The sequence below is a fragment of the Mesocricetus auratus genome, unplaced genomic scaffold, assembly GCF_017639785.1.
Source record: "Mesocricetus auratus isolate SY011 unplaced genomic scaffold, BCM_Maur_2.0 Super-Scaffold_100042, whole genome shotgun sequence".
NCBI lineage: Eukaryota > Metazoa > Chordata > Mammalia > Rodentia > Cricetidae > Mesocricetus > Mesocricetus auratus.
The window spans coordinates 880,206-902,370 of NW_024429219.1; the positions used below are offsets into that span (position 1 = coordinate 880,206).

The 22,165-nt window shown below is 47.4% G+C and overlaps 1 protein-coding gene and 1 long non-coding RNA gene across 18 annotated transcripts in view; one reads left to right on the top strand and one right to left on the bottom strand.

The window, feature by feature from the left end:
* The window catches only part of Cfap74 (cilia and flagella associated protein 74), a 51,915-nt gene extending 37,592 nt beyond the window's left edge, over positions 1 to 14,323 (bottom strand). For 2 of the 17 annotated variants that reach the window (XR_005872881.1, XM_040734942.1), the window contains exons 1-10: positions 13,760 to 14,323; positions 8,519 to 8,604; positions 7,179 to 7,263; positions 6,881 to 7,024; positions 5,332 to 5,430; positions 3,388 to 3,492; positions 2,949 to 3,122; positions 2,321 to 2,431; positions 1,654 to 1,756; positions 783 to 940 (exon numbers count right to left, since the gene is read on the bottom strand). Coding sequence is in view for 14 of the 17 variants with exons in the window: in XM_040734942.1 (XP_040590876.1) it covers positions 783 to 940; positions 1,654 to 1,756; positions 2,321 to 2,431; positions 2,949 to 3,122; positions 3,388 to 3,492; positions 5,332 to 5,430; positions 6,881 to 7,024; positions 7,179 to 7,263; positions 8,519 to 8,585 (1,046 nt within the window). In the remaining 3 variants the exon portion in view is untranslated. Of the gene's footprint in view, positions 1 to 782; positions 941 to 1,653; positions 1,757 to 2,320; positions 2,432 to 2,948; positions 3,123 to 3,387; positions 3,493 to 5,331; positions 5,431 to 6,880; positions 7,025 to 7,178; positions 7,264 to 8,518; positions 8,605 to 13,759 lie in introns of those variants that run through there. The other 15 variants (XM_040734940.1, XM_040734941.1, XR_005872880.1 and 12 more) reach the window with 14 other exon arrangements.
* Positions 14,324 to 18,756: 4,433 nt separating this feature from the next.
* Positions 18,757 to 22,151, top strand: LOC121135784. The gene is made up of 3 exons (XR_005872899.1): positions 18,757 to 19,069; positions 19,466 to 19,566; positions 21,878 to 22,151. It is a non-coding gene; the product is annotated as an uncharacterized LOC121135784 (long non-coding RNA).
* The last annotated feature ends 14 nt before the right edge of the window (positions 22,152 to 22,165 follow it).

Consider the following 22,165-nt stretch of genomic DNA (forward strand, 5'->3'; position numbering starts at 1 on the left):
AGCCATCCCTTGCTAGGCACCACCCAGGCAGCAGACCTATAACCACATCACACATGGGCAGACTGATGGGAAACATCAGAACACTGCTGACAATTGTGGTGGTATGCCCGTGGTGTGTGCCCATGTGTGTGTGTGTGTGTGTCTGCGTGTGTGCCTCTGTGTGTGTACACACACCTATGCATATGTATGTGTTGCACACTTGTGAGACACTTTGAAGAGGAGGATGTCCTATAACAAGTGAGCCAACAGGTACTATCCGAGCAGATCCTATTCAGTGACCAGCAGGGATCAGGAACTTGGGAGAAAGGGCCTGGCCCTTCAGACTGAGGACAGCTTTAGGCAAAGACACTAAGTAATGGGGGTGGGGTGGAAAAGGCCAATATGAAGTGGGCCTCTTTGAAAACTCTGTGGGAGAAACCACTGACTAATGGCCTGGAGGAGGCCAAAGAAAGAAGTCAAAGGACAATACGTGAATGAGACCCAGGCATCCCTCAGGGAGAAGGGGGCCACAGGAGCTCAGGATCCTCACAGCTGAAGAACCGGAAGTCAAGAGAAGAAATGAGGAAAGAGGTGTCCTTGCCCAGTAAGAGCCTCTATGAAAAGCCCCCAAATGCCAAAAACCCCTGGAGACTTCCACAGCCAGGGGTCAGGGAGGGGAGTGCTGCGGCTCTCCTCCCTAGCCCACAACTGCTTCTGGTGAAAAGTCTGGGCAGGAATTAGCTTTGTTACTTTTAGGGTTCTCTCCATGCCCGCATCCCAGGCAAGTGTCTCCCAGCGCTTACCGCCTCTGGGCTTCCAGTTCCTGGTGCCTGCGCTGATAGCAAAGGTGCCTGAATGCATCTCCACCTTGGGCCAGGATCACCTCCTTCTCTGTGAGGGCCTTCTGCTTAGCCAGCTCTGCTCTGCTTTGGCCCCATGCTTGGAACTTCTTTAGCGTTTCCTGGAAATAGGGAGCTCTAAAGTCACAATCCCAGCGTATGCCTATGTATACACACACACACTCTTTTTTTTTTTTTTTTTGGTTTTTCGAGACAGGGTTTCTCTGTGGCTTTGGAGGCTGTCCTGGAACTCGCTCTGTAGACCAGGCTGGCCTCGAACTCACAAAGATCCGCCTGCCTTTGCCTCCTGAGTGCTGGGATTAAAGGCGTGCGCCACCAACGCCTGGCTCACACGCACACTCTTACACACACACTCATACTCAAACCTTTTCTTTGAATAGATGTATTTAAATCAGTGCAGAAACTTATGGGTCCTGAGGTAGGCAATTTTCAAACATTCATAATTTCCCCACCTATCTCTCATCCAGTGCACAGCCCTGGGTCCCCTGAGTATGGAATTCTGTGCATCTGGGTGCATGTTGGCCACCCCACTGCTGGTTCCCTCACCTCTGAGTCTTCATGATGTTGTGACCTACTCATCCCTACCACATTCCTACCTAGCCCAGACCTGAGTCCTAGTGCTGGCCCTCACCCTGCCCTGGGCCCTGTCACTGCTCTTCCACTGAAAAGTGGCCCTCTCAGGACAGCGCTGTTTTCCTTCTGCTGGACTTCCTATCTGCAGGCCAGGCAGGAAGCCTGTGGTGGAGGCATGGTAACCCTTCAGGGAATGGCTGGTGTTGGGGCCCAGGCAGCCTAGAGGTGGAGCTACACCTACCCGACTGGCAGTGATGTTGTTTTTCAGGGCCAGCACAGCGTCCATGCGTCGCTTCAAGTGCTCTCGGGACTCCATCTCTTCCTTCTGCTCTCGCTCCCGAACTCTGGAGTGACATGCATTTTATTTATGTTTTGTTTTTGTTGGCTTGTTTTGAGACAGGGTATCTCTATGTAACTCTGGCTGCCCTGAAACTCACTATGTAGACCAGGTTGGCCTCAAACTCAGACATCAGCCTGCCTCTGCCTCCCTAGTGCTGGGATTCAAGGTGCGTGCCACTATGCCTGGTATAATGTGAATTTTTAAGAGGTATGTATGCAGGTAATGCTGACGTTTATTGAGTTATAGGAGTCTTCTGGTTACTTCTACCAGAGAAACAATAAAAGCTGACAACACAAAGGTAAAACGGATAAGCCTTTCTGTTCAGGGCTTATTCTTATGGGAGAGGTGACCGGGGATGTTCTTTAGACCCCAGGACCCCAGGACCTATTGTGTCTCATGCTCCTTTTGCAAATACAAATAGCAGCTTGAAATAAAAACTGCTGATCTATTTGTTTCTGATGACTAGGTAATGACTTAATTAGGGAATTTCAAAGTCAAGGCCAGGAACCCACATTCCTACATTCCTCAAGAGCATTGCCAGAAGAAAAGAGTTACAGTAAGAACACACTTTCCCAGAGAGGCCTTCAGGAACTTCACGGCCACCTTGTGGTTTCTCTGGGCATCTTCCACCAGTTTCTGATGTCTCAGCCCCAGCTCCTTCTGCACATGCAAGGACTTCCTGCAGAGACACAGGCAGAGATGGGAACAAGTGTAACATAATATACCCGTGTGCCACAAATGTCAAACAAATTGCTGCTGAGGGCTCGGGTGTGAGGAAGTCTCCAGAACCAAGGTCTGACCCAGGAGAAGAGCCAAGCAAAGCTGATGGTCTAAAGAGATAAGAGGGACTTGCTCCATCTTGGGAGAGCAGAGCCAGGAGCCACTTAGCTCCTGGGGACTGGTGGTTGAGCAGAGATGGCAGCTGCCTCAGAGGATGTCTGGGAACTGAGCTTGACCCCTCCACAGCTTGTGTAGGCAAAGGAGAATCCAGAAGTGCGGCAGGGCCAGAGAACAGCACATCTGGGAAGGGTCTGATGGCTTCCTTGGTGCAAGTCAATAGTGACTGTGGGTGCTTAATATGGAGTAGGGAGCCTAGGCAAGACCCACGGCACAGATGCAAAGAGCCAGACCTAGAAAGACTTGATGTAGAACACAAGGGGACTGAACTGGCAAGGGCCAGTCTGGGTGGCACTTACCGGGCCCTCAGCAGACGGTTCCGCTCCACCTTCTCCAAGGTTTCTTTCTCCTTTTGAAGCTGCTGAGCTGCGTGTACCTCAAGGCACCTATGCCTAACTTCTGCCTCTTCTTCATTATGCTTCCGGACATCTTCAAATTGCCCCTTCTGGATCTCAATGTGCCACATGGCATTCCTTGTAAAAACAAACCATTTGTAGTTTATGGTATCGAAGGGTTTGAAGACCTGGTGCCACGCCTCTGTGAAGCATCTATCTGGGGATGTGGACTGGGTGATCCTGGTACTTCATTTTGATAAATACTCTAGGTAGGCATTTGACACCACTGATGAGGAGTTAGTATCCTCCTCTAAGGCACAAGTCCAGAAGGCCTGCAACTCATCTTCATTTGGGATGAGTAGCAGGAAGGTCTTTCCTAGGGTGTGGGAGTCCATGCACTTACTCACTGTCCTTCAGCATAGCTGTGATTTTGGACTGCAGATCTTTCTCATGCTCCAACTCTGTTTGCAGGCGTCTGGATGCAGCCTGGAGACGGCCCATTGCAGCCCTGGAGCATATTAACAGAATCCAGGAAGGGCCACAGATCAGCACCACAGTCTCACAGAGAAAGAGAACCGAGGACAGCCTGGTGCTTTCCCTTGGCCATCCCGTTTTCAGGAGGGAGTCCATCTGAAGTAGATGACCAAACGTGAGACCCCGCGGTGTGGAGTAAGGTGCCTCCTACACCCTTTTCCCGCTGGGCAAGAAGGACCAAAGTCGGGCCTGACACAGGCTCCATGGAGGTCCTGGAGTGGGGTTTCTGCTTTTATTACTGGTTATGAACTCTCTGCTTTTGGCCTCTCACTTTCCCTTAGGAAGCTAGAAGCCAAACTCCTGCTTGTGGCCCGGTTCTATACCCAGGAAGGACCAGCACACTCTCAAAAAACTGCTAAGGCCTGGCATTCAGGGCTGTTCTGAGCTCGTCCCAACCTGCTTCCTTGCTAGCCGTACAGCTCTCGCCCGTGCCATCTTCCTTGTTGGCGCCTGATTATAGTACTAACTGCAACCATTTTATGGAGTGGTGAGCAGGCGTCTCTTCTTGGTAGTAATGCGTTTGGAGGGAAAGCTGAAGGGCCCCTGAAGACATGCTCGGGGGACGTGGATGAAGGACGCTCCTGCACTTGTGTGGCACTGGAAGCAGGTTTCTGGGAACCGATAAGCTCTGGGATTACTTGTGGACACTGCGCTGCTGATTCACAATTCAGATGGGTTTCAAACTCTACAAAAAGTCAGCTGTGGGGGCTCAGGCTTGTAATCCCAGTGCAGGGAGTATGTGAGGCAGGAGGACTGTGAATTTGAGGATAGAATAGACTACAGATTGAGACTCTGTCTCAAAGTAAATAAAGTAAAAAGATACTAACACTCTACAAAGAAACCATTTCTGTCAGAGTGACCAAGTCTAGAGCTTCTGCTTCATGAGCTGCACTGACTCAGCCTTGTGCGTTCTGTGACCTCAGCACCTTATACTAACATTTCTTTTTAAATTTTCTTCTTTGTGTGTGTGTGTACATGCTCATGTGGGTGCATGCTCATGTGTGTGTATGCTCATGTGTGTGTGCATGTTTTTGTGCATGTGCATGTTTATGTGTGTGTATGCCCGTGTGTGTACATGCTTATGTGTGTGTATGCCCGTGTGTGTACATGCTTATGTGTGTGCATGCTCACGTGTGGTGTGTACATGCTCATGTATGTGCATGCTCATGCGTGGTGTGTACATGCTTGTGTGTGCATGCTCATGTGTATGCATGCTCATGTGTGTGCATGCTCATGTGTATGCATGCTCATGTGTATGCATGCTCATGTGTGGTGTGTACATGCTCATGTATGTGCATGCTCATGCGTGGTGTGTACATGCTTGTGTGTGCATGCTCATGTGTATGCATGCTCATGTGTATGCATGCTCATGTGTGGTGTATACATGCTCATGTGTGTGCATTCTCTGCCTAATTCTTTTGAGACAGGCTCTGTCTGTGAATCTGGAGCTCATTCAGCTAGTCTGGCTAGCTAGCAAGACCTCTGGATCCTTCAATGTTGGGGTTATAGGTGTGAACTCACTGCTATGGGATCAAATTCAGGTCCTCATTCTTGTGTAGCGAGTATCTCACCAACTGAGCCATCTCCTAGACTGATATTTCTTCCTTGTGCAATAATGTCTGTTTGCCACCCTGGAGAGATGCTGTCTGCTATTTGAATATAGCAGGTATTTAACATTCACCTTTGTTGAATGAATGAATAAATGAATGAGTGAAAATAAATGAACCTCTATGAATGGTGCTATCTTGGCCATCATGGTAACACTTGACTGTTAACCATGATGTTACCATCCTTGCCCACAAGGATGACCTACATGTTGTTGGCTTCTCGCTCTGTGGAGATCTCAGCTGCCAAGCTCTCCTGCTGTTTGGTGAGGAGGTCCATCCTCTGCCGACAGACTTGAAGCTCCCCTCTAGAACATCAAAGAAAGAGTTACCATCAGGCTCTCCTAAGGTTTTAGCCTCAGAAGGGGCCAGTGGGGCAGAGAAGGGATAAGGTCTAAGATCCAGGCCAAGGATGAGGAATACTTTGTCTTTCTAGGAGTCTCTCTGACTCTGTCGTGTCACATGAGTAGCCTGTTTCCTGAAAACTCTGCCAAAGGGTCCAGTGGTGCAACCTCCTCCAAAGGTGATAAGCACAGGAAGCCAAGGGAAATCTGTATAAACAGACAGCTGCAGCTCCTCCCCAGCACACTACAGCACAGACGGAGGCGCGATGTGTAAGCCTGGGTGAGATGCTCACTCCAGTTAGGTGACTTTCACCTCAGCTGGAAGTAACAGAACAAATCTAAACTATGTTCTAATGGACACTCAGAGGACGATGGGACAATTGCCACGTGAGGAGGGGCGTGACATCGGTAACGGGTGAACCTTCACCCGGTGGTGTAATCTGATGAGGTCATGCAGAAGGGTGCTTCTGTTTCTCAGAGGCTCCAAAATAGGATCCTGATCCCAAAATCTACTGTCAAACGATTCGGCTGAGGAATCATGGCCATGACGCACACGTTGATACATATTCAGTGGGGAAAGCTAAACACGGTGATCTAGTGGTGGCACACAGGGGACAGCTGCCTACTGGTTTCCAACTTTTCTCTGTGTCGGAGAAGCACATTCAGTACTTCCACCGAATGTGCTGGCAGACCAACTGCCAGTGAGGCCGGGGCCAGCAGGACCCTGAGCAGTAGGAGGCTGTCCACTAAGGCCTCAGTCACACCTGAAACCTGCAGAAATGAGAGGGTCATGGAGGACCTGGCAGGACCTAGGAGCACCCTTGATTCTCTGGGATCTTCTCTAGACTGAGGCAGGGGGAAGGAGGTGGAGCCCTGGGCACCACGTCTATTCAGGGTTGTGAGGTTTCTCCTTGTGAAGATTCTGGCCAGACTCGCTGCACAGGGCGGTCAAGGAAACAAAAGGCAGGACTTCCTGCACGTGATGGGGGAGGTCCTTCTGATAGCTGTGAATATGTTTCTCTTGTTGGTTGACAAATAAAGCTGTGTCAGCCTTTGGACAGGCAGGTTTTAAGCCAGGCAGAAAAATCCAACCGGGGACAGAAAAGGTAGTAGGCGGCGTCAGGGAGATCCCATGTAGCTACCGGGAAGGTAGGACACCTGGACACACTCTGGCAAGCCAAGACCATGTGGAGATACATAGATTAATAGAAATGGGTTAATAATTAAGAAAGATGTAGCCAATAAGAAGTCTGAGTTTCTTATGTTTTTATAATTAATATAAGCCTCTGTGTGTTTATTTGGGACTAAATGGCTGCAGCTGCGGGACCAGGCGGGACAGAAACTTCCGTCCACATACACATACACCATACAACTAGGAGCGGCTGGGCCATGGGTCCTCAGCAAGGGGGCTCACCTAGTCTTCTGAATAAAAAGGTCCTTTTCCTCATGCAGTTTGTCTATGAGGTTCAAGCTCCTCCGAAGGTGGAACGCTTGGACTTTGTCTTTAGTGGTTGTCTTCTTCATTTTCTTGGCATCCACGTCCTTCTCTTTTGGTGAACTTGGGGGAAAAAAGAAAAAAAAAAAAGACGGCACTTGCTTCGCACACAAACCACAGCCCTCAGCACCGCCACACAGTGCTCTCCACCCAGCATCTCCACAGCCCACTACACCTACAGCGCAGGAGGAGGAAGGACTGCAAGTCAAGGAATTACCAGCTGCATCCTAGGCCAGGGGTGTCCTCAAATTCCACAGGAGGCAGCTCCACCTCAAACTCTGGATCCTCTAACTGGATTCTTTCTAGAAATCAAGGGAACAGTCAAAACAAAAACCCCAACTGGAGCCCGAGTGTGGTGGCTCATGCCTATAATCCCAGCACCGGAAAAAAAAAAAAAAAAAAAGCAGGCGAGGTAGGAATTTCAGGTCAGGTCTAGGAAGCTGGAGGCCATCCTTGGCGAATTTGAGGCTCTGTCTACAAAACAAAGATACTATCGGAAGATGTATGCGCTAACATGCCTGGCCCAAGATGTACTTCTTAAAATTTTATTTTATCCTTTTGTGCACAAGACGGAATGCCAGCGGAATGGCTTAGTGCGTAAACGCGCCTGCTTGCCAAGCCCGATGACCTGAGTTCACTCTCCAGAACCCTCTGGCAAGTTGTCTCCTGACCTCCACACATGCATGCACACACACACAAGTAAATAAATGTAAAAAATGAATTTTGATTTTTTTAAAAGCTTGTTTGCTTGCATGTATGCGTGTGCCTGCAGAGGCCAGAAGATGGCGCCAGATGCCCGGGAACTAGAGTTAACAGACAGTCTGTTTGAGCTGCTATCTGGGTACTGAGACCTGAACCTGGGTCTTCTGCGACATCAGAAAGTACTCTTCACCACCCAGACACTTTTCCAACACCTATTTTTAAACATAATTGTTATTATTATTTTTTTTTAGAATTGCTGTCTTGAGAACAACACTGTAGACTTTAAAAAAAAAAAGGCATGGAAAATTACGGGATTATCTCCATGTCTTCATAACAGCTCTGTGAAAATTACTGGAAAGGCAAGGTAAAAGGCCGGAGTCTACCTCCGCAAGGAGGGTGGAGGAGGAGAGACTAGGTGAGAGGGCCACCTAGAGGAAGGAAAGGTCAGGGGCAGTGTGGAGCAGGGCGGGTCCTCACAGACCCAGACAATAGGGCCGAGGGATCAAGTTTGTAGGCTGAGAGGGACACCAAATCAAGGGTGTCTCAGAAAAAGTGTGGATCATCGGAAATTTTTTAATGAAATTAAAAAATCTTCCAAAAAAAATAGGCCACGTTCAAAGGGTTGGAATTATCAATGGTGACTTGGAAAATAGAAAAATACGGATGGCCACATCCAGGTTCTCAGCCATTATCTATCATTTATCGACTATAGACAAAAGCAGAAGTTCCCCGTTTGAGAAATAAGTGAATCCCGCATATGCATTTCCTGTGCTCTCCCTGGGATGAAGGGTGATCAAGGAGTGCACTATCTTCTATGCTGAAACTTGTCTGGAGTTTGGAAGAGGCCTCCGTTACCATCATCTATGGCAGGGAAGTTGTCCACCAGCTCCTCGTCGGAAAACTGGGCAGTAGGTTCTTCCATACTGGGAGACAGAAATTAACTGCAAAAAACATTGTAGAATATGTGTCAGCAAGATTATAGATTTAAAAACCCCTAACATTTATAAGAACTAAGGGTTCAGTGGCATACACAACTGCGGTATCAGTATTTAAGAAGCAGAGGAAGGGGTGATGTTTGAGGCCAGCAGTTGCTACATCACAGGACTCAAATATACAAAAAAGGTAATAATTTCTTTTATTAAGAAATTGTATAAGCTACAGGCTAAGGAAAAATATTTATAGCAGAGATATTTGGCAAAAGTTGTATCTAGACTATAGAGGTCCTAAATATCAACAAGACAAAACTACAGTTTTGAAAGGTCAAAGGAGTTATATGTCGCAAGAGAGAGGAGGAAGTGGTGAGTGGACCTGTTTGTTCACACATGCACTTATTAAGAATGATTTGGTATGATGGGATGGCTCGGCAGGCAAGGGCTTGTTGCCAAGCCTCACAATCTGAGCTCAATCCCAGCACCCACTTGGTAGGAGACAACTTGACTCTGACAGGTTGCCCTCTGACCACACGTGTCCTGTGTCACATACACATAGGTACATTTCTTAAATGTACTAAAAATTAAAAATTGGCACCAATGACCCAATTTACTCAACAAATAAACATCAGAGTAAGAAAAAGGTCAAAGGCCTTGAGGGACAAATCAGGCACATACCCTGTGAATACTGGGTTTGGCTATTGATTCAGGCAGACAACCGCAAATGAAATCCTTGAGATAATTCCTGAAAATTGGCGACAGGTGTTGGATTTTATTTATTTATTTATTTATTTATTTATTTTGGTTTTTCAAGACAGGGTTTCTCTGTGGCTTTGGAGGCTGTCCTGGAATTAGCTCTTGTAGACAAGGCTGGCCTCGAACTCACAGAGATCCGCCTGCCTCTGCCTCCTGAGTGCTGGGATTAAAGGCGTGCACCACCAACGCCCGATGGTGTTGGATTTTATTAAGAAGTTGCTGTTTTGTTGGAGCTGATATGATTTTGTGGTTTAGCTAAAAGTACAGAGGTGCACATGAAGGTTTTCCAAGAGAAATGAGGGTTTGCCCGATTGTCTTTACAGTGTGTCAGCTCCAATGGGAACAGGAGTAGACAGTACTGTTATGCTATGATTGGAGTCTAGGGTTCATATTACCCTTCCCCATATTTGTTTTGATTTCTCCAAGACTTTTTATTATTTTTTTATTATTTGTGTGTGTGTGTGTGTGTGTGTGTATGTGTGTGTGTGTGTGTGTGTACTTGAGGATGCCTGCAAAGGCCAGAAGAAGGTTTCAAATCTCCTGGAACCAGAGTTACAGGGTGTTGTAAACAGCTCGATATTGGCACTGGGAATTAAACTTCAATTCCCTGCAAGAGCCACAAGTGCCCTTAACAGTTCAAACATCTCCCCCGCCTCTGTCTCCTTATTCTTGTGATTGTGGAATTTTCTATAAGAAAAACAAATTGTAAGCAAACAAATGAATAAATAGGCTCAGGTTCAGCCACTGGAGACTTCCTATAGTCAATAAGTCAATTTTAGATTCACTGAATCGCGTCCGAGTTTCAGCAGGGGTGTGTACATGTGTACATACAACTGAGAAAAATAAATCAGACATTTTCCCAATGCATTTTAAAATATATGCAGAAAGACAATACATAATGTTGAAGGAGTGCAAGGGGGGAGTTCCCACCAATGTTGAGACTTATTATAAAGTTACAAAGTTAGAATGGTGCTGCGGCGAAGACAAACAGACCTACAGGGTGGGATAAGGAGTGTAGGACCTGCCAGCTAAAGGTGGACGCCACTTAGTGCAGCAGCATCCAATTGCTCATGCTGCCCGGCAGGACTGGGTGGTTTGTCCGTGGGTAAGCTGAGAAGGCCAGGCCCTTTCCTGGAAAATCAGCTCCAGGTGGATTAAAAGCTCATCTCTGGAGAGTGAAACCACCACAGTGCCAGTGGCCAAGGGGAGTCGTGACCTCAAGGTTTCTAATTAAAGCACCAAAGACATCAGAGATGGGAGAAAATGCTGGCGGAGTCACATATATTTGAACTTAAAACTTCTGGCCAGATGGCAGCCCGAGGGGATCCAGAGAAAGATCCATAACTTAAAAGGTTTACCACCAAGACCACGAAAAGGACCCACTGAGTTTACGCAGAACACGCTGACCAGAAGGAACACAGGCAGATGCTTTATTATCAGGAGCCTTATAGTAAGGGACGTTTCAGCCAGGACATGCGGCAGCCAAGAATCCAGTTCACCAGCGTGCCTGGCTGTGCATCCTAGTGTTATTAATAGAGTCCTCTTTTTGGATGATAAACTATCTCATGATTGTAACTGAAGAAAAGTTGCTCGACATCATCTGTGGTAAGGGAACTGCAAAGTTACAGTGAGCTATCATTCCACACTGTCAGCCTGGGGAGCACAGAGATCTCGCAGGTGCTGGTGAGGTCACGAAACAGTGAAAACGTGATCTAGCAACAGTAAAACCGAGAGGTGGGGCTTTTGGCATTAGACCTTAACAGCTAGGCATTATACAGGAAAAAAAAAAAAAAGAGAGAGGACAAACCCTTTGCTCCTCCCATTTTTAAAAGTGAATCACTACATAGTTGCCGTAGTAAAACAGCACAAAATTTATCTCATTGTACCCTTTGGGGGCTGCATATCAGATGTCTACATTACAATTTATTAACAGCAGACAAATTACCGTTGTGAAGTAACAGTGAAACAGTTTTGTGGTTGGGGGGCTGTCTTAGGGTTTCTGTTGCTGTGAATAGACACCATGACCGCAGTAACTCTTATACGGGAAAACGCTTAGTCGTGGTGACTGGCTTGCAGTTCGGAGGGAGATTCAGTCCATTATCATCTTGGTAGGACGCGGCAGGCGGTGTGCCGGCAGACGTGGTGCTACTGGAGCTGAGAGTGCTAGAGTGTGGTCTTGCAGGCAACAGGAAGTGAACTGTCTCACTGGGCGTGGCTTGAGCATGTGTGAGCCCTCAAAGCCCGCCTCCAAAAAGGTCACACCTCCCATTAGTGCCACGCCCTTACGGGGCCATTTTCTTTCACACCACCACAGGGAATTGTGGAATTGTATTGAAGGGCTGAGAACCCATGTTCTAGGGCCAGGCATCTGGGTCTCAGTGATCTAAGGCCACAGTGTCAACATTGTGTGTGGAATCAGTTTGCTACAATTACTGCCGTCTTTTTTTTTTTTTAGATTTATTTATTATGTATGCAATGTTCCGCCTCCATGTATCATCCTCTCCAGCTCCAAACTCGTTCTTTCTGTACTATGCCTGTTTGTCTTAAGAGCCGGGTACGGGGCTGAAGAGATGGCTCAGAGGTTAAGAGCACTGACTGTTCTTCCAGAGGTCCTGAGTTCAATTCCCAGTAACCACATGGTGGCTTCCAACCACCTTGAATGAATGAAATCTGGTGCCCTCTGCTGGCAAGCAGAAGACCGTACACACAATAAATAAAATAAAATAAAATAAGAGCTGGGTACGATGGCACACAATTGTAATCCCAGCTTTCAGGCGGATTATGAGTTCACGGCTGTAATGAGATCTAGCACCCTCTTCTGGCCCATGGGCATGCAGACAGATGCTGTATACTAAATAAATAAATCTAGAAAAAAATTTTTTTTAGAAAGAACGAGTTTGCTTTTGCTCTAGTGCACAGATATTCTACTCTTTTTGCCTCCCCCCCAATTTTTGACTCAGACTGCACACTTCCATCTGGTCTGCTCCATCTAGGACCACACTTGCAAGCTCCTCCCATCCCCCAGCACCCCCATCCCATAGTCAACTGCACTTGGTACGACCCTAGGTTTGCCTTTCTCTTCTTTGCAAAGTCTCGTGGCGCTTTGAGTCGTCCAGTCCTAATAAGTGTCGGAACTGGGTCGTTCTGGAACAGCGGGGCTGTGTGCCTTCTTGGAAGCCAGAGAGAGAGAGAGACAGACAGACAGACAGACAGACAGACAGACAGACAGACAGAGAGTCTGTTTTCTTGCTTTTTTCACTTCTTGTCTAGAGCTGCTTTCAACCCTGGGTACCCAGTCCTCATTCTGACACGCTCAAAGCCGCAACGTCAGCCGAGTCAACCACGCTGTATCCTTTGATGCTCCCTTTCCAGCCTGCCTTTGCCTCTTACACGGCCTTTTAAGTGTAACTGCCCTGGTCCTACTGCAATGACCCAGGATGATGCTTCCATCTCAGAGGCAGCTCCATGAAACCACCTCAGGCCCTCTTAGCCGCAGGACATGGTGTCGGGTGTCTCTGGAGGCACTGTGCTGCCTTACCCTACCTTCTGAAGCAAGAGGCTCTCTTCTGAGAGGGACACCCGTACGCTTTTACGTGAGAGAAATGTATCCTGTCAGCCTTGGAACCAAAAGTTTATGTTTGTTTTTAAGACAGGGATCCAGGCTGGGCAGTGGTGGTGCACGCCTTCAGTCCCAGCACTCGGGAGGCAGAGGCAGGTGGATCTCTGAGTTCAAAGCCTAGTGTGGTCTACAAAGAGAGAGAGAGAGAGAATTCCAGGACAGTCAGGGCTACACAGAGAAACCCCGCCTTGGAAAACCAACCAACCAATCAACAAAAAGTACTGTTCAAGAATAAATTTCAAATCTAACGGTGAGCAAAGATTTTGGTTACACATGGGTAGAAATGAGGACCCCAGGTCAGTGCCTGGTTAACCAGGCGAGAGAGTTAATGTGTTGTGGGTGAAGACGAGATTCTGTTTATTGGCTTGGGCTGGCTTTTGATATTTGCTCGATAATAGGTTCTCAAATTGTACCCAAGAAGTTAGGCATCATTTGTCTGAAGAGAGCATCCCTCAGCGAGTACCTGAGCAGCTATGCTCACTACGTAGCTCAGAACCTGGCCCACAGCAGACATTCAGGGAGTGTTTTGCTAAGCATCTTTGCTCAGATAAAGGGATTATTTTATGGGAAACCAAGCTGAGGAGGCCTACCCACTTCCAAGGAACCGTCCTGTATAGTGTTGGATCTTACTCGCATTCCTCAGACGGGTGCCTGGCCCTCTTCAGCAAGGTTTGATCCTGCCTCTTCATAAACTGTGGCAACCACAGCCATGCAGCACACAGAGAAGCCAGCCACCCACGTCCAGCACATCCCTCAGGGCAGACCCTGGCAGAACTCGTTATCAGTACCCACCTTCTGGCCAGTCCAGGAATGTCTCTCAGCGATGAGACTTCAGCAAAGGTCCCCCAGGGAAGGACTGTTGCCCAAACCCCTCAGGAATGGCTCCACGGTATCCACGGTAGTGGTCCTACAGCAACAGCCCCTAAAGAGCGGTCCCTGGAGACAGGCCCCTTAGCAATGGTCCCTCCCAAATGACCCCAGGCAGTGGTCCCGCAGAAGGGTCCCCCCACCCTGGAAACAGCTCCTGGGCGACGGTTCCTCAAGCAGCGGCCCCGGAGGAACAGCTCCTTGGCACCAGCCCCTCAGGAACGGTCCCTTGACGATGTCCCCTTAACCTCCTGCCTCTCAGCCACCGTCGGTCGGAGGCTGCGTCGTCGTTTGGGCCCGCAGCTCCATGGCAACGGAAGGCTGCGTCTTGGCGGAGAGCAGGGTGGCTCCAAAAGAGCCGGCGCGCGCGCAGGCGTAGTGCAGCCGTGCTAGCTGTCCTGGGGGCTGAGTCGGACTTAACGGTTGCCCCTGGAGACTGGTGCTTGATGACTTGGCTAAAGCCAGTTGAAACTTGGGTCAGCTGCTAACTTAAAAATAAAAGAACGTTTACACGAGAGTCGGACTCTCTCTCTCTCTCTCTCTCTCTCTCTCCTTCCCCCTCCCTCTCCCTCTCTCAAGAAAGACTGGTGCTGTATGCTTGACTGTTTTGAATCCGAATTCCTCCAGCTCTCCTAGGTCCTAGGCAGCCAGCGTCCTGCCCTCTGATTCCTCTGTGTGACCCACCGGGCCCTTTGGAGTTGTGTTTGGTCATTTAGGTTGGCGTTGTCGCCAGTCCGGGCCAGAGATGGGCTCAACAGTGGACAGGACAGGACAGGACAGGACAGGACAGGACAGGACAGGACAGGACAGGACAGGACAGGACAAGACAGGACCGACATCCAGGTTACAGGGATGACTGGCGACTCCCTTAGTTTTATCTTGGAGATGGAGAACCTTCAGCTTCAAGGAGTCCTAAAAAAGTCCAGAGGCTTTGGAAGTCTCCGTGGAGACTGGTGGGGAATACTTTTGCACTCTTTACTGCAGCCAGACACTTTGCCTCTCAAATCGTAAGCTTGGGGAATACCGCTGCAATACTGTTAGCCCCTTATAGGTGTGTGTGTGTGTGTGTGCGTGTGTGTGTGCGCGCACGCGCGCGCGTGCGTGCGTGTGTGTGCGTGCGTGTGTGTGTGTGCAGTACCCACACTGGGCAGCTTACAACCACCTGTAACTTTACCACCAGATGACTGGACATACTCTTCTGGTCTCCAAGGGCACCTGCACATACATATATGGCATACACATACACAGACATACACACATATGTATGAAAAGAAATAAAAAGTAAAAAATAAATAAATTAGGGGCTGTAGAGATGGTTCAGAGGTTAGGAGCCCTGGTTGCTCTTCCAGAGGACACCAGTTAGGTTCCCAACACCCAAGTCAGTCACTCAAAACCCTCTGTAATTCCAGCTCCAGGAGATCTAAGGCCTTCTTCTGGACTCTGAAGGCAACTGCAATCACACACACACACACACACACACACACACACACACACACACACACACACCCCACACTTTTAAAATAAAACAAATCTTCAAGAAAAAGTAAAAATTTTATCCCAGCACTTGGGAGGCAGAGGCAGGCGGATCTACAGAGCGAGTTCCAGGACAGCCTCCAAAACAATACAGAGAAACCCTGTCTCGAAAAACCAAAAAAAAAAAAAAAAAGAAAGAAAAAAGAAAAAAAAAGAAAAGAAAAAGTAAAAATTTTTATTTTTAGATTTGTTAATTTTATTTTGTATGTATGAGTTTTGTGACTATGAATATGTATGTGTACTACCTGGTGCCTTCAAGGTTTAGAAGATGGTGTCACATCCCCTAGGACTGGAATTACAGATGTCTGCAAGCCACCATGTGAGCACTGGTAACTGAATCCAGGTTTTCTGTAACAGCAACAAATGCTCTTAAGTGTTCAACTATCTCTCTAGTTCCTAAAACAATTAAAAAAGAAGAAGAAGATGAATTGGCAGTGTAACTCAGTGGTACAGCAGTCATATCACATGTGTGGTGTCCTAGGTTCACATGTGCAGCAAAACACACAAATAAATACATACATGAAAAAATAAAGGGGCCTGGCTGTGGCAACCCCACACCTTTAATCCCAGCACTCGGGAGGCAGATGCAGGGGGATTTCTGTGAGTTTGAAGATAACCTTGTCTGCAGAGTGAGCTCCAGGACAGGCTCCAAAGCTACGCAGACAAACCCTGTCTCAAAAAAAAAAAAGACAAAACAAAAACAAAAAACAAATAAACAAAAAACAAAAACCATAGCAAATGGAAAGCAGTTTCATAATTAATATAGCGTCCTGTGTGCTTATTTGGGACTGACGTGGCTCTAGGAACAGGCTGGCGGGAAGAATGCTTGTTACACCTTCAAACGTTTTGTGGGGGCCTGGAGAGGTGGCTCAGAGGTTAAGAGCACTGACTGTTCTTCCAAAGGTCCCGAGTTCAATTCTCAGAAACCACATGGTGGCTCACAACCATCTGTAATGAGATCTGGTGCCCTCTTCTGGCAGAACACTGTATATGTAATTAATAAATACATCTTTAAAAAAACATTTTGTGGAAATAGAAAATTAAAAAAAAAGGGTTGGGTGTTGGGGGTGCACGCCTTTAATCCCAGCACTCGGGAGGCAGAGGTAGGCAGATCTCTGTGAGTTCGAGGCCACCTGGTCTACAGAGCAAGTTCCAGGACAGCCTGCAAAACAATACAGAGAAACCCTGTCCCAAAAAACAAAACAAAAAAACACCACAAACTGGGTGAAAATATTTGTAAAACATCTTTCTAAAACTAACATAACTACTCAGTTCAACAAATAGAAGGCACATAGCCTCATTGTTTTAATTAGTAAGAAATTAAAAGAAAACATTTAAAAAGACAAATGTATCACCTTAGTCACTGAGAAAAATTTCACATAATCTGCAGTGAGAAACCCCTTCCTAGCTGTAGATTGGCCCAAATTAGAGATTTGCAATGTTAAGTGTTGGTGGGGAGGCGAAACAACATGAAATCTCACACATAGAGGTGGGAGCACTAAATGGTGCAGCCACTTCTGGAGAGCAGATTGGCAGTCTGTTATAAATTAAGCATTTGTTCCCCCTAGCAGTCCTACACCTACATATTTATTCAAAAGAAATGAAAACATATGTCCACTCAAAGACTTGTACTTGAATGTTCGAAGCATTTTCTAAACTGGATACCCAAAAGACCATCAACAGGTGCGGAGTTAAACAAAGTAAAGTGTATTCGGGGCAATACAGCTCAGCAGCAAAAATAACGAGCACAGCCAGGCATGGTGGTGCTCGCCTTAAATCCCAGAACTCAGAAGGCAAAGGCAAGCAGCTTTCTGTGAGTTCAGTACACGCACATAGCAAGTTCCAGGCTCACTGGGGGCTACATGACGAGACTCTGCCATCCCTCCCCACCCCACAAAATGCTCACGCATGCAGCAGTGAATGTTTGATTTTTCCCAACTGTGCAGTCGGATGCCACCTGAGGATTTTTCAGGGGCTCGGGTCTTCACAAGGCATTACCCACATCCAAGTTCACTGAGACAGGGAGGCAGGATTTATGTCCTATATCTGGGGGCTGGGGCCTGTGCTCCTCCTGGCTGTGAGTTTGTCAAAGCTGCCCTCATTTCCTGCTCTGCCATCCGTCAGCTCACAATGAGCAGGGGCTTCATCAAAGAACAGAAACACCAGCTATGCCTGTAAGACTTAAGCCGGTGGCTTTTACAACCAAGTCTGGTGATTCCTTATCACCCCAGAGACTATCATTACAATTCACCGGCTCCAGATCATACAACGGGAAACGGGTTCTAAGAACAAGAGGCAGGATAACTGGAAGCAACTTTGGGAGGCTACCTATTCCAGTTTCATACTGTGTGTGACTCCATTTGTAAAGAATGAAAACAAATAATGACAGAAATCCTACCTTAAGTGTCTTTTTATTTTTTTAAGACAGGGTCTTGTTATGTAAACTACTTGGCTTGGAACATGCTGCTGTACACTAAGCTGGTCTTGAACTCTTCTACCTCAGTCTCCTGAGTGCTAGGACTGCAGGTATTCACCGCCATGCCTAGCCAGTAGACCTTTGCTCCTCCAACATCGGCATACATAATCAAAGAATCCAGGTCCAAAAGACAGGCCAATGGTAATCCTTCTTCACAAGGTGCCCCAGGGCAGTAGCAGAAGCTCTTGTATATTAACTCTAGTGTTGGATCTCCTTAGTAGCCATTTTTAGAAGTTTCTGTGGCACAGACTCAATCATGCTCATGTCTAAAGTTTTTCACCCTTGATTGACAGCTCCTTTGTTAGAAATGTTAATTTGTGTATAATGTTTTCTATCATGGGAAAGACTTCAAAATGTCACTTTCAAAATAAAATTTGAGAATAGAATTCTGACTTCTCTACATTAAACTCAAATAGTGGTACTTTGATGCTGTCTTGCTCAGGGCAAGAACAAATAAATGTTCTACGTGTCCCAGGTAACTCTTCAGTGGTGCTTGGGACTGAGGTTACTAATGAAGCCACAGTGAAGCCCTTTTCTGAGTGGACTGCATGCTTTCTTAGAGTAGACTCCGGAGTTTAGTCTGCTCCAAGTGTTTCGTACATGATCCTCCCTGCCAAGTTTCTCCTGCTTATCCATACGAACAACTCGAACTGAAAAATCACAGGATTAATAATTACACTCTGCGCTCAATGAAATCCTGTTTGCATCACTGTCATTTTTCTCTATTTAGTGCATCCCCCCCCCCAGGAAAATAACAAAGCAACTTCACAAATGCGTCAGGCAAGGGTTTTAAATTTAGGCTAATGCAGTTTCCTCTTGCAGGCTGTGTGACTCACCTCTACCTCCTGGGGCCAACCTGCTGCTGTGACATTGCAGTAATGGGCTTAAGCCAGCTCCCCTGCCCAAGCCTCATTCTTCTTCCCTCCCTTCCTATGTGCTGGGTGTACCGACAAAGTGGTCATCCAAACCAAAGGCAATGGAGACGGCGGACCAGTCATATATGATTGTTGAGCTCGCCAGAAGGTTATCCTCCGTGGCTTTTTCAGTGCCGTGTGGGGCAGCATTTTCAACCCTCCAGGTGTCCTGCTCAGCAGCTCCGTTTGGGGGAGAGCAACCTGCCTCCCTGCCCAGAACGAAGAGACGCTGACAGCAGCCATTGCCTGGATTATCCAACCAAGGGCTTTGAAGAGATTCTACCCGATTGCATGCCAAATAAGCAGTAATGGGTGTGTATTTGCGGGTCTCCTTTCTTTGACAAAACACCTGATAAGGGCTTGGAGGTGGAGGCTCACGCCTTTAATCCCAGCACTCGGGAGGCAGAGGCAGGTGGATCTCTGTGATTTGAATGCAGCCTCGTCTACAGAGTGAGTTCCAGGACAGGCTCCAAAGCTACATAGAGAAAAACCCTGTCTCAAAACAAAACAAAAACCCCTCAAGGGCAATGTAGAGAAGGAAGGTCTTATTTTAGCTCACAATTTAAAAGCACAGACTGTCACAGAGGGGGAAGTGTGGCAGGGAAAGCAGCTCTAGCTGTGGCTTCAGGAGTGAGGCAGCTGGTCACATTGCATCGAGAGACACTGGTGCTCAGCTTTCTTTCTCTTTTGTCCCTTTCCGTTACTCAGGTTGGGACTCCAGCCTATGGAATGGTGCCACTGACATGCAGGGCGAGTCTTCCATTTGCAGCTGAACCATTCTGAAATCACCTGCACAGAAACTCCCAAAGGTGCGTCCCCTCGGCGGTTCCTCATCTAAGCAAGTTGACAGTGAAGCTGAATCGTCTGAAGCAGGCACCTGAAGAATGAATAGTGATAGGGATCAAATGAGTAGGCTTAAAATCCCAGTTTCATTTCTACTATTGTTCTTTAAAAATTTTTTGTTTGTTTTCATTTTACGTGTATGAATGTTTGCATGCGTCAATGTGCACTGCATGAGTGCCTGGTTGGACGGACTACGGATGCCCTGGAACTAGATGGTTGTGAGCTGCTATATGGACGCTGGGAATTAAACCCAGCTCCTCTGCAAGAGTAGCAACTGCTAGTCTTTGGTGGAGCACACCTTTACTCCCAGCACTCGAGAGGCAGAGGCAGGTGGATTTCTGTGAGTTCCAGATCAGCCTGGTCTACAAGAGCTAGTTCCAGGACAGCCTCCAAAACCATGGAGGAACCCTGTCTCGGAAAAAAAAGAAAAAAGAAAAAAAGAAAAAAGAGAGTAGCAACTGCTTTTGAATATAGCAGCATAGATTAAGATACATGGGACTTGGTTAAATACAGGTTAATTTTATTCAGGGAAAAGTCACTTACATAAGGAACCGATGACCCACAAGTTCCAGCTCCAAGGACCCACACCCAGGCTGCTCTCTGTGACCCGACTGGAACCAAGAGAGAGTGAGCCTGTCCTGGACCCCAGACCAAATACCACACACTCCCGTATTTTAGCACCTGTGACCACGCCCTAAGGGGCGTGGTCAGCGCCACAGATGAGGCTGGGTGGATCTCTCACTACATTTAATCATTGAGCCATCTCTCCAGTCCCACTTTACTAGTATTCTATCAGAGTAGCAGGCCCCCTAATCCATACTCTAAGTGCACCAAGACTAGAAGAGGGGCTTCCTGAGGTACTTGGAAAAGAACGCACACCTTGGAGACAGACAGCAGTGATGGAGACTTTGTGCTTTGTGATAGCCGACCGTGAGTGGGGCTCTCCCTCAGAGCAATAATGGGAGTGGTGTGGAAGAGTGTATGAGAACAACCTGTCTGCAGAGGAATAAGCCAGCCAGGCATGTTAGAAACAGCCCGAGACTCTACCAGTCATGCAGGACCAACGCTCTGTTTCCTCTTGGGTTAGTATGCTCCATGGTTGGCTTTCCCGAGTCCCACAGTAGGGCCCACATTAGAGATGAAGGTGGAGGGATAACTTGTTATCCATATTGGTGGGGAGGAACCCAAAGCTCAGAGACCGCTTTTCAGAAATCTTGCTAGGAACAAGCTTGTAATCCCGGGACTTGAGGGGAAGCGGGATGACCAGAGTTCAAAGTCATCCGTAGCTATATAACAAGTTCAAGGGCAGCCTGCACTACAACAGACCCTGCCTCGGGAATGAAACAAAACAATAAAAACATGTCTAAGGCGTGCCTTGTGCTAGAAGCTCCGTAACGTCATCCTTTTCTAAACACCTCTGTCTGAGCAGCTCTAGCTAGTGACTGGTCATCCCCAGGGGGCTTATGCCATTTGAGTTAAAACGTTCTTGCTGTGTTGTTTAGGCTCGATCTAAATAACTGATCTGCTTCAAGTCTACCAAGTAGCTGGAACTCCAGGGATACAGCACTGATAGGTTGACTGCGCATTTTAAAATGTTCCCCGAGATCCCAGGCATCCAGTGAGGTCATCAGTAAGGGGGCTGAACAATGGCTGAAGTTTGTAATTAGCCTTTAAAGACGGCAGCTCACACCTGTCTGTAACTCCAGTTCCAGGGCTCCTGACACCTACATACAGGCAGGCAAAAAACACCAATGAACACAAAATTAAAATAATTTATGTATTTTTGTAAAAGTGAATCCTCCAACACATTGCTGTCTAAAGGATTAAAGGGGTAGATGTGTCCAGAGGAGAGCACACTAACTGGTTATCCAAATACCGGATGATCATCCTTGAAAACAAAATACAAGTAACGTTATATAGATTGAGCAGGTGATATTTAGGCATATATGTATTCACATAAACATGTTTGCGTGTAACATCAATTAATAAAAATAGAGGCCATGAATTTGAAAGAGAGGGGAGAGGAGTATATGTTGGAGGAGTATAAGAGGTTGGAGGGAGGAAAGGGAAGGGTAAAATGACAGAATTATATTATAATTTCAAAAGCAAAAAAGATAATTTTTTAAAAACTGAAGATGTGTGAGCCTTCTGCTTTCCAATGGAGGATCAGTATTTTAGCATTGTCAGCAGGGCCTGTCTTAAGGTGAGATGGGACCTGACCATTCCAGACTCAGGTTATCAGTGTCCTCTCTTGTCCAGTAGGTTTTTTTACCGCAGCTCTAACTCCGGGATGAGGTTTTGTACTACTTGTCCAACGACGAAGTCCACGCAAGTCTTGCGCCCTGGTCGCTTGTGCTCCTGGCAGACACGTGGACGAACCTGTTTGTTGACAGCAAGGGCAGCAGTTGGAGGGTCTGGGTCGCCTCATTCCTGGAGGGCGATGGAGAGGACAGGGCGCGCGCTGGAGGCTTAGGGAGCGCTATGGAGCAACCAGAGGGTGTTTTGGGGGCACGCAGAAGCCTCCCGGGTTGGTGGGGCGCGCAAGCGGGGGCGGGACTGGAGCGC